Source organism: Empidonax traillii, unplaced genomic scaffold (genome assembly GCF_003031625.1).
Source record: "Empidonax traillii isolate 1590-97213 ecotype Southwest subspecies unplaced genomic scaffold, ASM303162v1 scaffold756:size664756, whole genome shotgun sequence".
Classification (NCBI taxonomy): Eukaryota; Metazoa; Chordata; class Aves; order Passeriformes; family Tyrannidae; genus Empidonax; species Empidonax traillii.
In genome coordinates, this window is record NW_020955949.1 from 234474 (window position 1) to 251228 (window position 16755).

Genomic DNA, 16755 nt, shown 5'->3' on the forward strand with positions numbered 1-16755 from the left:
TAGCTTCATTCCAGTTAAGTATGCTGACAAATTTTGTTTTATTGAAGAAAATGGAAATGCTTTTTTCAACAGTCACATTTTAAGAGATTTTAATTGCATGAAAAGGTTTTGCTTTATTTTTATTGCAATACAGGTTGAAAAGTAATGTTGAAATACCAAAATCTTTTTTTTGTTTGTTTTTTGTTTTTTGTTTTGGTGTAGGGGGAAGAGGGAAATCCAAACTTTGCTTAACTGCATGTATTATACAATGTTTAATATATAGCAGATTGCAATAGGCATCAAAGTAAAATGGGGGTGCATCCTTTCTAAAGAAAACAAGGCCATTTTTATGATGATTAATGATGTTTTCATATAGTATTGTAGGAAAAAATAGTTTATTTTTAAACTACTTCTGGCATTTTCCTACAGCATGTAGTACATTTGCTAAACATATGAAGAGATTCACATAAATAACATTTAAAATTAGGAGTGTTTTATTTTGGAACCTTTTGAGGCCACTTGCTTTTTGAAACTGCAGTTTCTTTGATTAATGATTTTCTGATCTTTTATATGATATGCTGCAAATCAGGAACATGCAGTAAGTGTTCACCTTTGAAGAAATAATTGTTTGAGTTAAAAAGGAAAAATTAGCAGTCATAGCTGAGTAATTTGTGGACGTTTACCTTCACTGAGATCTCATCTAATGAGAAATCAAATATAAAGAATACAGGAAATGGTATATTGTCCTAGAAGCACGGACAAATTGCTGTAGTAAGTGTGAGTATGCAGATTTTGGCCCTAAAAGAAAGCTGTGTAGCAGAACAGCATGAAAAAAATGGCCATACTGCCAGCTCTTAGTGTATGTGTCTCTTTATTTCTCTATGAATAAAATCCAATAGAATTGACCATCTTCAAAGAGAAAAATTCCTACAAGCCATGTACCAAAAGCTTAACCATGCAATGGTGAGGTGATGTATTTGAGATTCATTGTGCATGACAGAATGCAAAGCATTAACAAAAATACTCCAACCCACTCCCCCTTTCTCACGGTTAAGTCATCATTAGATCTCAAAAACAGAAGACCCCATCAGATGAGTGAACTTCCATGGTATTGCACAGGTGATGTGGGCTGATAACAAGAAAAATGGAGAAAATAAAAAAATTATGTCCAAACCTCCTATTTTGGAGGAGAGGAATGTGTGATATTTGTACAGTAAAGTTCAGACAAGCAACACTTTCCTTTGCTAGAGACTGTATGGGTCTTTGAGTACAGATGTATTTGATGTGCTTCGCATTCTTAGTTAATCTGAAGAAAAGAAGAAAGTGACAGGTCGCACCAAGAGAGCAGAGAGCCGTGGCAAAATGCCCTCACACTGTTGTTAGAATGAGCTTAGCAGGGGAGCGTGCATAGTAGAAAATCAGTTCATGAAGATTAAGATGAGCATTGGGAATGCTTTGTAATACTCTTAATATAAGAAGAACAAATATATTTTATCTGTCTTATATTAGGCTTCGTTCTGTATCAGTCCCGGTACAGTGCCTTCAAAGAAATATAATCTCTGCTTAGCATGGCAGTTGAGTTTTATTACCAGGTTGTGCACTGAGCTATTTTTGGATCTAGAGGCTGGCAGCTTGACTGAAAAGGTGCTTGATTAGAAAACTGTTTCTGGAAAACTTCAATAAGCTAAGAAAGTAAAGGTGACCTGTTGGGATAGTGCAGGAGGGCTGGAGCTGTGCAGATTATGTGGGGAAGTCTCTGCCTTTGTCTTAGAAAATACAGCAATTAATTGGACCAGAGTCCTGCTGACTTAGTGGTGTGTGCTTTGATTTCTGGTGTGGTGGTTTAAACTCATGTTTATGTAAAAGTGTTCACTTTGTATGTAATCAGACAGCAAACATGCTCCGAGTTACCATTATGTCAGATTAACTGACCTGCAGAGTATGGAACAGCAGGTTCAGTGGCCAGCTTTGAAGGTGAACTGGGGTGATGAACCATATGTACCTCTTTGCCATCTGCTTGTTGTCTGAGCTGTGTGTCAGATCATGCCAGCTGGCCCATCCTAAGCTATTTCCTGAAGAAATACTGCTGAAAAAATACTTGCTGAAGAACTACTTCTGGATTCCTGTCTCTGACCTTTAACTCTTCAGAAAGAAGCACTTAGCAATTAACCTGCTTGTGGAGTGTGGTGCACCTCCACAGAAATAAGAACAACAAAAATCCCATGAGAAATCTTCTCATTGCCGGAGGATGGTGGATGATGCAGAGTCTTGTCTTTCGTTAATGCATTTGCACTTTCTGGGCCAGTATTGGCTTCATTTACCTGTCATGGTTCACAGGCATAAAGTGGAGAGCAAGACTTCTTGGAAATTCATGCCCTACAGTGAGTGAGGAAGTATGAAGCAGATGAAAGAGTTGGTAGTCACGATTTTACCCTTCAGTAGTACTAGCTGTCACTGTACATTCAGCCCTCTAAACCATTGTAACAATTTCTGCTAACCAGTAAGCACAGATTGTTCTGCAGCAAAACATCCGTAAATTCCAGCATGGCTGTGCTGAGCAAACCTTCCTCGGAGCAGAGCTGTTCCCAAACTATAACCTGCAGTTGCAGTTGATAACATGCAACCAGCATTGCACATTCTGTCTAAAATGTGTATCCAGAATCGTACCCTGGCAGTAGGCAATCTGTATGTCATGCTTTTAATTTATAGAGCTTGGAATCTGCAGTCAGTTACAGCCATGCAGATCTAGTTGGGAAAATGAGATTGCCAAGGTGTGAGTGAGGCTGGATGTTAATGCTTCATCTGGTATGTAATTATATGGTTGTTCACCTCTGAAGCAGAATTGATTCCAGCTCTCTCTTGTGCAGAATGAGGAATTAACCAGAGGTAAAATCTTCAAGGCACTGCAGTAATATAAATAATAAATTTGAAAGATGGGAGTTAAATGCTTTTAAAGGCAGCAGATAAAACTATTCTTTATACGGGGAGCCAAGCTTTAAGAAAGCATTTTTCACACAGTGACTTCTGAAAGTAGACCCATGCTTGTGTCCATAGTCCCCTGCTGGGAGCTTTGGTCTCGGTAAAACATTCCTTGCAGAGGAGCTGTCTCGTTATTCCCTTTCCATTGTCAGTGTTTATAGGAACTATTTTTCATAATGGAAGAATATATTCAGTAGCACAGCAACCTGATTGTCTTTTAAGTTCTCTGAAGCATGAATTGCAGGCTGCAAATGATGGTAATAATAATAATAAGCCACCACTGTCTTAATTACAGAACAGGGAAGAAAAATCATGATTCATCTTCCGCCTGTTATTTAGCAAGACATACCTCTGTTGAGTATGTCACAAAGTCACACAAAGAATGTGTGACTTTGACAGTTCCCGCTCCTTGCAGTTAGCCCCTTGTTTCTGCCTTTGAGGGGTAGTGCCAAGGGATCTCCTGCACTGTGCTTCAGCAGACCAGGTACACCTGGCCAGCCTGCTCTGAGGTGTGCTGGCAACTGCTTTTGACCCAAGCAGTCCTGACTGTCCCTTTTAGTCACAGTCCCATGCTTTACCTAACCATATAGAAAGTGGAATCCCAGATGCAGCTTACTTCTTCAGCTTCTTTGCCATTATGTGGTACCAATAATAGAGCCTAATGATGTATGTTCATCACCATATGGTAGAGCTATCTCAAATCTCAAGTCTGTATAGATTATATATCACCAAATGCAAAGCTAATGCCCAGTCCTACAAATGCTGAAAGAAACAGAACGTATGTAATTAAAAGACAAAATTGGTTATTAAATTTCTGCATACTGCAGTTTTTGAGGTTGAAAGGAACCGTATGTCAAACACATACTTTTTACTTGGAATCTGCCATTGTTCTTAGGGTGTCTCTGGTCCTGCAATAGAGAGTTGAGTCGTAAAGATGTACTTGCCTATTCCCTTTTTTTTCCCAATGGCACAGCAAAAGAACGAGGAAAGAAAGCAAAATCTTTTATTAATTTTCTTTTTTCTTTCTGTAGCTGAACTGCCGTGGAGTCTGCTGCAATCTGTCTAGGTCAGCAGAGAAGGAGTTTTGGTTATGAAATATTTCTGCTCAACTAGGTCTTCACAAAGTCCTGGTTGCTCCATTCTTTGCTAAAGGATATTCTGAAGTCATTAGTTATTGCTCTGAGAGAATGATTTTCAACTTGATCCTATTTTGTAGTTTTTCAATTCTTCACATACATCTATAACAAGATATTTTTGTCCTTGTCAATAGTGAAATACCCAATTGGCCAAGTAACATACAGTCCACTTGACTGATTTAATTTCATTTGACAGCAGTGGTTATCTAAAATCTATGTTTATATATTTACCCAATTGGTCAAGTACCATAGAGTCCACTTGATTGACTTAATTTCATTTGACAGCAGTGGTGTCTAAAATCCATGTTTATATATTTAACCTCTGGGGAAAAAGTTAAACACCTTTTTCCTTCAAGCTACAGTTGCTCAGATTACCTCAAGAAATGCCAAAAGGTTATGTCCTTGAAGAACTACTTCATTGGGCTGTTTAAGTAATCATAAAACTCAATCATCAGAGACAAAAAAAAAAAAAAAAAAAAAAAAAAAAAAGAAAAAAAGGGCAAAATAAGGTTTATTCTTGGAATTGCATTAATTATTGGCATAGGAGCTGGATCAGCAGTGAATTCTGAATCCATCTGTATCACTGTTGCACTTTTACTGTTGTTCATCACGCTGGAGTAAGTGTCCCTTTTTTCTTAGTGAAAAGCCTTCTTCCTTGATCCTGAATACCCTTTTAATGAAATTTAAGCATGTTAACACACAGTTTGTTATTATACTGTCCTGGCAGTATATTTGGAAAGTATAATGCATGCACATTTGAATATTTATGAGGATTTTATGTGTTTTCCATTATTCTGCTTAAAATGCGCTGTAGCAAAATAGTAATGTTACTTCACCCTAAATTTTGAGAAGATATATTGTCATTGAATCATGCACTGGTGCTCCTAAGACAGTTTAACTCTAGTTTTATACTGTCTGACCACTAAATGTCCAACTTGAATGCAAACGTCCTCCCTTCCTAAACTTGTCTTGAGAGCCAGGAAATTACAAAGGTACTTCAAAGTTTAAAGGTTTGGCTTTACTGAGTTGCTGGAGGCTTTGTGTCTTCACCAGCTTCTATAAAAATCATAAGTGATGTCTTAAAAATACCTTGTTGGTGTGTAAAAGGCTGTCCCTACGAGTTGAATCACTTGAATTTAATGCAGCCCTACTCCTTAGCTCACTGTGATTTTATGATTTAGTGTATACTTAGTTAAATTTGTTCATTGCTGGGAAAACTTTTCTTGCATTTGGTCATCTTCCATCTTCATTTTTATATTGTAAAACTTTCTTCACAAATAATTCTCTCAATGTTGCAAAATCTGTGACCACTCAAGGGTCTTACAATACTGATGGATTTTTGCCACCTCAGAGTAGGTGAAAGTGTTCTTCCTTCTGCTCAGTGATAGAGAAGATTTTGGAAAGGATAATACAAACCACTATTAATGCTCTCTAGGACATTTCCATATTCCAGTCTTTGCCCGACTGAAAGCAGCTGGTCTTCCACTATGTGCCTCATGTTGTAATTTAGTTATAAAATTTATGAAGTAACAAAGATACTGTGATTTGCTCTATTGCTTTGTGATCTAGTGTTAACCCCAAACATTTTAAACATTTATGTTCACTTCATCTAGACCAGACATTTCAAAATGCTCTGAGGGCTAATTATTTATTTGTGGGGTTATATCTTCATTTATAAAACCTTAACATGCTTGCAAAGGACAGTGTATGGCTGTCTCTTATGGAACAATTAACAAGTGTCAGTTTTGGATAATTGTAGAGTGTTTTGAACAGACCATAGAGAGCTACGGTTTGGATATCGTTCTAACTTCATAGAGTATATATACATATATAAAATGTAATTGGTAGCAGCTTGCCAATCTGACAGAACTTGGGTATTTTACCAGAAACTTGTGATCAGACAGCAAGTGACTGTTTCCCAGATACTTTCCACAGAGCACACCGCTCCTAAGGTTTATATTTTGGGGCTTAAACCATTGCGTGGATGTTTTATTTCAGAAGTTACTTAAGCAGAATGTCTCCATTGCCTGTTTGAAATAAAGTTAACTTTTCCATTTGCAAAGATAAATTAATCTTTTGTAACAATAAAGTACTTCCCCCCCCCCCAATGCAATTCCAAATTCCTATAGACTAGTACTAGTAAAATTGTGTTTTGCCTAATATTGTCAAAGATTTAGCTGAATCTGCATTTCTAAAATCAGAATTATGGACACTGTCTTTTGACATAGAACTTGCTGTGTGTCAGTGTCTTTGTGAATCATAAAGACCATATAATTTGAAAAGAACTTGGCTCTCAAAATACGAATTGGGAGTGCTGCTTTTTGTTCACATTATCATTCCTCTAAGAGAAGTCTGGACACATGTTGAAACTATTTTGACAGCCCGCTGAATTTTATCTTACATCAGTGTTCTTTTATTTCTGTGTACTTTCAGGAACTATTTACCTTGTCTCAGTTCTTGGCCACCTGGCACATTCTGCACTCTTCCTGACTGTTTCTGCACGAGATGGGGGTGGCCTTCCCTCTGCCACCAATGCAGCTGTCACAGTAAACATTCTTCAGACTGTTTTGGCCCCTGCCATATTTGAGAGATCCCGGTATACATTTTCTGTTCCAGAAGGTGCACCTGAAGACAGCCTGATTGGCACTGTAAAGGCCAGAGAGCCTCCAAGTAAGTTGCATGCCCAGTCAGAGATTACATTGCCTTTTTGTTGTGACCATTAACTGCAAATATCTGTAGATGATTTTTTTTTCTAAACTTCCATGTTATTTAGTCAGTCTGTCAAGTGTTAAGTAGAATTTACTGTTGGTATTTACAGCAACTGGTGTAATCACTGCTTTATCATGGTACTCTTCAGAATGGTTGGAGATTTATGGTACTCTCCTTGGTGGTCCATGGGGATTGGCAATGGCCTCCATTTTCTTCAAAATGGATTTCTGTAAATGTAAATGGGTAGATGGGAAGCATGTTGTAAAAGTGTAAGGAAGGGTCTGTGTGATGGTCTGGTTTGTGCTAAAGTATTAGCCATGCAAGACACATCTCAGAGTGATAGTCATAATCAGAGAGTATTCATAAGTTTCAGAGCATCTGTATGAAGTGGTGCTGACCACCCCTCCAGAAACCAAACCAGAACGCAACCAACCAAACACAACCCCACATTGTCTCAAAATAAGTGGAGAAGTCCAGATGAATGTTCATGGGATCTTTTAAAAATGTATTTAATCCATCTGTTTTTTAATCTTTTGTAAAGGGTTAAAGAGTTAGCTCCTGCCAGTCCATGGTCATAAAAAAACCTGTCCTAAAAGCCGTATGCATTTGGTTCCTATGCGGAGCACTGGGAGCCAGGAGTTCACATAACAGGTTGATAATGGATCTGTAATTTAAAGTGGTAGAGATCGAGGTTCTATACAAGTTTGATTAGTCTGGTCATCCCATTTCCTTCTTTTGTGAAGGGCTGTCCTCAGGGTGGAGGTAGCATCTGCAGGGCAGCCTTGGTAGTAAGCCTGAGTCATTACACAGCTTTTGCTTTAGGTAGCATTTGATGTATGAATGGTCACCCATGAACAGTAAGTTGATTAAAATGCAGTTCTTTCAGAGAACTGCAATCTGTTTCATTCCTTGCTATAGTGAATGCCTGTGGGTAGCAAAATTGCTCCCATAAGACTAATTTGTAGGAGTGTTTTTTCTGTATTTTAGGTTAGGGAAAAACAAGAGGCTATTATACCATTTTCTCTATAGAGTTTTGTAATACCAGTGTGATGAAAGTCAAGCAGTGCAGAAGTGGACAAACTGTATAGATTCATATTTTACTGAAGGGCTCCAGGGAGAGAAATAAGGAAGCATAAAAAGCCCAAGAATGTCAAACATCTGTGTAGCCTATATTTATTCCATTGACTTTAACAGCATGCATTCTTCACAGATGTTCTTACCAACATTCATGTTATCACTTCCAGATATTTTTTTTAATTTTTTTTTTGTTATTTCTATTTCTAGATTCTTTAGAAGTGGTTTCTTACCGAATTTCCTCCGGTGATCCACATGGAAAGTTCTCTATTGACCCCCAGTTTGGCATTATCCGCACCAAAAAACAGCTTGACCATGAAACTCAGTCTGCTGTGGTACTCACCGTTCAGTCCCAGCTGGGTAACTCCCCAGTCTACAGTAGCACTCAAGTCAACATATCCGTGATAGATATTAATGACAATCCTCCAGTATTTCTGACCGAATCTGATAAGGTAACCATTTCACATACCCAGCCTCCTGGCACTGCTGTCTACATTGCTCATGCAGAAGACAAAGACAGTGGCCTAAATGGGGCAATCAAGTACAGTATTGCAAGCAAGCAGTCAAATGCATTTAGCATCGATCCAAGTCTTGGAGTGGTAAACCTTACTAGGACAGTGTTTGCAGATAAGCAGCAGGAATATACTCTCCACATAGCAGCTGAAGACTGTGGAAGTCCTCCTCTAACTTCTTTGTTGATGTTGACGGTGGTTATTGAAGAGCAGAAGACGGGCCCTACTTTGGTCTTTCAGAACTTGGTGTATCAAGTAGAAGTCAGTGAAGCTACCTCTCCAGGTGCCCGAATCCTTCAGGTTCAAGCCCACTTGCTTGATCCACACAGCGTTACTTCCAATCTGATGTATTTCTTAGAGCCTAGCTCTGATTCTGTTGCATTTGGAATCAGCTCTGATACTGGCTGGATTTATCTTCGGAAACATTTGAACTATGAATGTGCACAGATACTAAGTTTTAGAGCCTTGGTCAGCACCTCTGAGGATGAAAACCACAGGCAAAATGCAAGTACATCTGTAATAGTTAATGTCCTGGATGAAAATGATAATTCTCCCATGTTTATGCATGAGAGTTACTTCTTTGAAATTGAGGAAAATCCAATTCCCAGGGGTGTGGTTGGCACCATTACAGCTGTTGACAGAGACACAGGAAGAAATGGACTGCTTTCCTATTTCCTCTTGTCTGATGGAAAGTATTTCAAGATGAATTCCAACACAGGTAGCATTTTATGATTTGTAATCTGCCTAATATTGCTTTTGGAAAGCAGCCCTCCCTAAGGGTATTGAAGTAAAGTATAAAGCTTTCAGGAATTGCTGTGAATCTTTTGGTTTGATATGGGAATATTCTAACTCAGAACTTCACAATTTGGGGAATGAAATAAATCCAATACATGTTTATGTGGAATGAACTAGCCTTTGAGATTTGATTTTTTTTTTTTTCCAGAACTGTGTAGGTCACTTTGTCATAAGTTTCAGTGTTTGACTGCAAGAAATTAAAAGAAGTTTTAAGTTATAGCTTCAGTAGTTCATATGGGGAATGTAATTGCCTGTGATCAAATAGAGTTGAAAAGTACAGATAGCCAAAAGTAGCTATAAAGGTACTTATGATGTTAGACAGAGTGATTTAAAATATTTGTGAAAACGTATGTAATTTACATCAAAACTGAGTTAATGTTGTACATGGCATCACAGAAGTCAAATTGGCTGAGAGAAATTTTTCCCAGCAGAGGGTATACTCTGCAGTGAGTCTCAAATGCCTTGAGTAACAGATATTGTGTCCACACAGTATAATACCACAGACAAGAGCGTGGAGAGCCCAGATGAAGGGAATCTTCCAAGGTTCACAGGCATTGTAAATTCAGTTTAGCAAAATTATATGTAGCAAGCAAAGATTTAAAATTCCTATTCCCAGACATCCAGTCTTCATGGAGAGTGAATAGGCTTTTCCAGAATTTCTCTGGATGAATCTCAAAATAAAATTGCCATTGCAAAGCAGGTTCCTTTTGAGTACATTTATGGAAGTTTAAAGGCAGAGTACTCGGAGTTAACCAACAAGATCTAAAAAAAAGTGTAGTTATCTGTGTGGAGGGCTTTTGTCAACCAAAAATCTACAGCTGTATTGAGCAGACGGAGAGAAGATTGGTCAGATTTATTTACTGGGTTCACCAGGATGTATAGGGGACATAAGGGTTTCTGATTAACATACATAATTAATAAAGGCCATTTGTCAGCAGTTAAAACCCTGTGTTCATGTATTATCTGTCCTGAAGTGTACTGAAGAACAGGCCAGATGGATTTTTTCGGAAGGTCAGTGGATTCGTTCGTGTTATACCTTTGCTCTGAGGCATCCACTGCACACTAAAGGATGTGATATGGTACTGAAGTACACGTGCAAACTGTAATTGACAGAATGTTTCTACACAGTGCAGTTTGGAAAGCTGCAGTTTTAATATCAGTGGAAGGGTGTATCAGAGGGCACGCATGTTTAAATTAAAATAAATAAACATTCCGTGTTAAATTAAATGTACAACTGCGTGCAGTAAGACGAGCGCCAGCATACAGTAAATGCCTAACTCCATTTCTCCTCCCTTTTCTTTGGCCGCCAGGTGAAATCATAAACTGGGTTGCGCTAGACCGCGAGAAGCAGGCTCACCACCAGCTGTCCGTGCTGGTGACCGACCAGGGGTCCCCTCGGCGGAGTGCCACGGCCGCCGTGTACATCGCGGTGCGGGACCGCAACGACCACGCGCCGCGCTTCCCGCGGCCGGCGCTGCGCCTCCAGGTGGGAATGCGCCGGGAAGCGCCGGGCTCACAGCGACACCGTGTGGCGCGGCCGCGGCGCGGGCGGAACGGGGAACCCCAGATCTTGTCAAACTGTGGCGCTCCTCCGCCTTGAGCGCTGCCAGATGTGAAGGATACACGTGTGCAATTTTATTTATGTATGTACTGGGTTTTGATTTCTTTTAATTGCCGACCTCCCAGTTTTTCCTGTACTGAAGACTGAATTAGCGATCTATGCAGACCATAACAGAGCATTACCTAAATAACTGTTATTCAACAATCTCCTGAAATGCTCGTTGCACTGACTGTAAATATTACTGAAACTGAAAACAGAGCAACAGCTTAACTCTTGTGTTATGGCAAGGAATTTATTCTAAGACTCACTTTATCCACGTATATTTGCAAATTATTTATAAATTGCTTGGTGACAGGTTTTGGAAGGGCAGCCGTCGGGGACACTTATTACAACCATCTTTGCAAAAGACTTTGATTCTGGAAACAATGGTGTTGTCTTATATTCAATAGAATCAGGTAAGAATTTAAAGTGTTGTTAATAAGAAAAGATAACTAAAATTTGAGAAGTGCTATGTGTACATACAGCATTTTGTGTTTATTTTGTGTTTCTGATAGAATAAAGGTGTCTGCGCAAATAGGAATCAGGACCATCATATGTCTTGTGAAGTACCTAAGGAGGTGCAAGCAGCTATCTTTCCTCTCTTCCCCCTCTGTCCCATCTTTCCAGGGGTTTGGTTGCTTCTGTGATTGGCCTGAGGGTGTTCAAACAGCATTCAGAAAAGATTAGGACCATGATCTTGTACTGTACGGTTTACTGTTTCAGTCAGTTGTTTAACATCTTAAAGGAAAAATTATCTTCCTTTTCCCATGACCAATTGAAAATTTTCTTACTAAAATAACAGTTTGTGACAGTCTGAGACAGGGATCAGCAGATAATCTGGGCAAACAATGAGGCTTGTGGTTTTTAGTTCACATTTCACCCTTTGTTTATCACTGTGTTAACCTGACATAGCATGGCCACTTAAAAACACTTCTCTTTAGTTTTCACCATAATTCCTACATGTAGTAGTTCACTTCTGGGGTGAGCTGTAGGATCCAGTTTTGTTTGCAGTGAAATTAACAACAGAGCAGTCCTAAATTAGAATATGAGTAGGACTGGGGCGTTAATACTGGTAAGAGACATAGATGTGATGTTTACTGCACACCACTTGCTATACTTTCATAAAAGTGAGAACTCCATCTATAACAGGTCTGTTCCTCCTGCTTTGATTCACTATTGGTTCAAAATAGTAAGAGCTACCAGGAACAGAACTATTTCTTTTCATTTGGTACCTGTTCCATTCTACCAGCTTAGTGTAATCAGTACCTTTTAAGTTTGATATTTGTAGTTTATGGTAATTTGCACATAGAGCATACTGTATGGTCAGAGCAAGAAAACACATTATTCCCTTAATTTGGATACAAATGACTGCTTCTTCCAGAGTGAGTTGGAGAGAACCTTAGACTTATGCCCTGTAAGAATATTTTGCACAAAATGATCTCCATTGAGAAAAAAGGAATGACTCATGTGCAATCCTTTGTTTGAAGGGTGATAGCCTGGCAACACAGGAAGTTCTTTTCAGGGGTCTCTGCCAGTCTGTGTATCTAACTATATCCCCTTACTTCAAGCAGCCCATTGGATTTTCTTACTAATTTCACTGTAGAGCCTCAGAGAGGAGTAAGTAAAAGTTCAAAGTATAAAAATGACTAGCAGCACAAAATATGGCTGGTCTTGCAAAATCTGTTTCTAGAAAGAACAAAAGGATAAAAACAGCAGCAAAAAAAAAAAAACCCAAAACACAACCAAATGAAAAAAAACCCAAACCACTAAAAAAGCTCTCCCAGCCTTGGAACTAGATATTTTCCTGATAAACAAATCCAGAAACAGCTGAGCTTCTCTGATACTAATTTTTGTTGTTGTTGTTGTTGTTAGTTGGCTCACTGCCTTTAACATCTGGTCTTCTGTTTCATGGTGAAGTTCTTGCCTGGTTTATATTTAAAATAGTATTTGCTAGTTCTGGGACACTGTTCAATGCTAAAATATGAAGAAGAAATCTGATCTGATTTACAGCCATATTTGTTAAACACAAAGACAATCAGGCTAACAGGGGGGCTGCATGCAGACCAGTGCTCTTTTCTGCAGTTGTGGAACTGCCACAAGATGAAGAGCTGTCAGTGTCAACTGTTAAGCTTATAAATGTTACTGGGTAATTTTTAATGTTCTTGAGATCTTAAAGAAATGTCAAGATAGCAGCAATAGATTAAGCTGTGCAGGGGGGTTAATGACAAATGCCAACAAATTACATGCGGAAAAGTCTGTAAAAGAACTGAGGTTTACATACTAGATGAATTTGGGGTTACAGGGAAGTGTTTCCTTAAAAATTCCCCTCCCTCTTCCCAGAAAATCAAAGGAAATCATCCTTGAACGTTTATGTGTATGGAAGTGGGTGGTCACATGACCGTACCTCCACTTCTGTGTTATCACTAAGAAGAGTAACCTAGTTCAGAGGGAGGTGAATCCCAGCTGTGCGTGCTGTTCCTTAGTGATGCTGGCAATTGCGAAGTGCATTGCCTGGCCTCCTTTACGACTGTCAGCAGGATATAGTATAGCATTTACAAGACAATTAATGTGTATTTATAGTGCATGTTAAACTATTGTTTTGTGTGTTAAGACTAGCCCTGGCAAAGCAGAGGCTTTTACAGTTATGTTTGGACCAGTTGTTTGAAGACAGCATTAGCACTTGACCACACAAGTGCTAGGAGAAGCCTAGTTTACACTGCTAACACACGTGAATTGGCAAGTGTTGTATGTATGTCTGTGAAATACTTGTTCTCCTGCAAGCAGCGTGCAGGGAGCATTCCTAGACTTTCAGAGGGCTGCATTTCTGCAGAAGCCCCATCATGTTCAGGTTCTTTCCAATATTATCAGATTTTATTGTTACCTTTATTGCCACCAAAATATGCACAAACTTGACTGTTTTATGGAATATTTGGATTTTAGTGGAACTGTAAATATAAGTTTTCCAAAATACTGAAAATATATGCATGTAATTCATGTTATGTGTTCTGTTTCTCATATCTCCTCTGCCTTTTGCTTATCTGGCATTTTATGTCATGAAGCATTATATGGAACAAAATGGCCTATCTATGAATGTCGACATACTGCTGGGACAAAAGCCAGGAAAGTACAGCAAAAGCTACTTCTGAAACCAGTAATATAGAACCATTATTATTTTGAAACTATCATGAAAAATGCAAAATGCAGGACTGTCTCATTCAATATATTTATCTCTAGATATTGTTTTCTTTTGCTGGCTATTTCCTCATTATGGTCCAGACAGCAAGACACAACCCAGAAGGGACTCATGGAGAATTAGGAATCAATAGTCAATCAAAAAGAGGGGAGAACAATACAAAAAAAACCTCCTCTTTTTTGGTTGTGATAACCCAGTTTGCTTACTAGTTTTCTAGGTGGTTTTTCAAATTTTACAGGTGCAAGTATTTTACAGGTGCAGATGAGGTGATTGGATACAAAACCGAACATCTATATGTGCAGCTAACTGATTTGCATGTGTAGATTTGGAGAACATAAACAGCTTCATGCTCACTTAGGTGTCTATGGAAATACAATTCTTTATGGGTGTTTTGTGTACTACATCTGCAGTGAATTTATTTTTACCACAGATGCTTATTTCAATAGCAGCTGTTATGCTGCATGACTTTGTTTAACCCACTAGCACACCTTATTAAAAATTCCCTTAACAAAAAGCTGTTTGCATAGTATTTTAAGAGAGAAGTACTTATGACATTGTGATTTTCTCCATTTCTGGTAACGTATATGAAGTAGTAGATACATTCCCATTTTACTAAAAAATTGAGAGTAATTTATATTTGATTTCTTGAAAATGGGGGAGGTGTGTGTCAGTCTCTTTTCCCTGGTACAAAGTGATAGGACAAGAGAAAATGGCCTCAAGTTGTGCCAGGGAAGGTTTAAATTGGATATTAGGAAAAATTTCTTCACTTAATGGGTTGTCAAGCATTGCAACAGGGTGCCCAGGGAAGTGGTGGAGTCACCATCCGTGGAGGTATTTAAAGACATGTAGATGTGGTATTTAGGGACATAGTTAAGTGAACTTAGCAGTGTTAGGTTAAGGATTCCACTTGATGATCTTAAAGGTCTTTTCCAACTTAAATGATTCTATAATTTTTTAAGTCAGAAAGAGCTATTTACTCATCTATGGTAGAATTATTCTTTCCAGCTGTAGAATAAATGTAATATGATGTAGCTGTAAGTAATACTTTTAATTAAAAGTTGCTTGTTACTACAATGCCACCAGTCCTTGAAGAAGGTTATAAGCATAATTTCCAATATTCACATGTTGCTCTGAAACGGGTTACTGTAAGATTTTAGCTACCTCCAATAGGTCCTGATTCAGAGCACGGACAGGGCAGGCAGCATCACTGCAGTGACGGTGTGTTGGGTTCCACGGGGCTTTTTGCTGACCCCATAGTCTGTCGAGGCACAGGAACCAGCTTTGTGGCCAGCAGCAGATACTTGACCCTTTGTGCTAGTTCAGAGACTAGCAATTAGTTCCTTCTCTGGCCCTGCCTGCCAAAGTTGGAAATAAAAGGACCAATCCTGGGGTATCTGTTGTCCTTCTCATGCACATGCCATTGGTGTGAGTATTGTTGGTACAAAATGAGACAATTGCTTTAGTACTCCATGGCATTTCTCTCTGTAGTTTTCTAAATCCAAATTAAGTGGTTTATAATAACTGTGTACTCAATGAAGGAAGAAGAGGTGAATGAAAGAAGCCAGAGAGATCCAAATGAGTGCAGCAAGTTTCTTTCCTCTTGGTCCCACTCTTTTTCAGTGTTCACCACCATATTCAGTACTATGGAGGCATGCTGAATTGATTTACAATGACACATGTCCATTTTTACTTCATAGAAGAGGATATAGGATACTTCCAGATTGATGCTGTCAGTGGAGAGTTAAGAACAACCCAGTCTCTATCACATGCTGAGAGATCAGACTATAGAATGATGATTACAGCCAGGGACCAGGGGATGCCTTCACTTCAAGGACATGCTACTGTTTACATCCAGGTACTCATTTACATTGTACAGATAGAACAGTTATATTGGATGATTAGTTTATTTGAAAAGAAGAAATTTTGGAAGAAGGTAGGTAAATAAACTGAAGAAAGGAAGAAGTTTAAAATTGTGAGCACCTTGTCTCATGGTAATTTTCTTTAGCCAATTTTCTCTTGAGGGAGGAAATGAGAGGGTAGACTAATTTTGATTTGTTAAGAATATACAACAGCATTCTGTATTATCTTGCAAATATGATGCTTGTGCTTTAGCAGGAGATCATTGCAAAATCCACTGTGTGCTCATTCCACCTGCTGTTCATCCAGCCAGATTGAGGCTGCTTTGTCCAGGCCACCTGTGCACTCCTCTATTAGAGGTTGAATGTCACTGAGGCTACTATGTTCAAGTCACCCAAAAGGTGGTTAATTTTGGATAGCTTGTAAAAGTATGCCTCAAGACAAGCTGGAGATTCTTTTATTTTAAAGCATTGACTTGGAACACTGCAACCATTCATAATGAAAGAAATCCTGTAATGACATAAGCAATCCTTGAAAAAACCCATCTGTTTGCACTTTGCAAACTGCATAGCGTACCATGCATTCTTTGTCACATCTGTCCCTGTGCTGCTGTCCTATGAAGAAAGACAGCTGAAGTGCTTTAGAATAGCGGCAGAGATAGAAAGTCTCCAAGTTGTCTGTCTTTGGTCCCCCATGATTCAAAGGGTGAGAGACACTTTTGTTCTTTTTTTTCTTTTTAATATGGCATTAAAGGATTATGTAATGGCTGGCCAAGGACTATTTGCTCTTATGTAGCATACTGAGTTTGTTTTCTGGCTTTGAAGCATACTTAGAATAAATGTAGTCACAAATAATAAATTATTAAACTCTCAATCAAGGAAAATAATTTTCATGTCAATATTCATAATAATGGGACAATAC

General features: G+C 38.7%; 1 protein-coding gene across 1 annotated transcript in view; it reads left to right on the plus strand.

Moving 5' to 3' along the window:
- DCHS2 (dachsous cadherin-related 2) overlaps positions 1–16755 on the plus strand; it is a 107646-nt gene that overhangs the window by 58347 nt on the left and 32544 nt on the right. Inside the window, exons 4-8 of the mRNA XM_027900931.1 lie at positions 6528–6764; positions 8088–9107; positions 10495–10670; positions 11101–11200; positions 15675–15832. Of these exons, the coding sequence (XP_027756732.1) occupies positions 6528–6764; positions 8088–9107; positions 10495–10670; positions 11101–11200; positions 15675–15832 (1691 nt within the window). The remainder of the gene's footprint in view (positions 1–6527; positions 6765–8087; positions 9108–10494; positions 10671–11100; positions 11201–15674; positions 15833–16755) is intronic.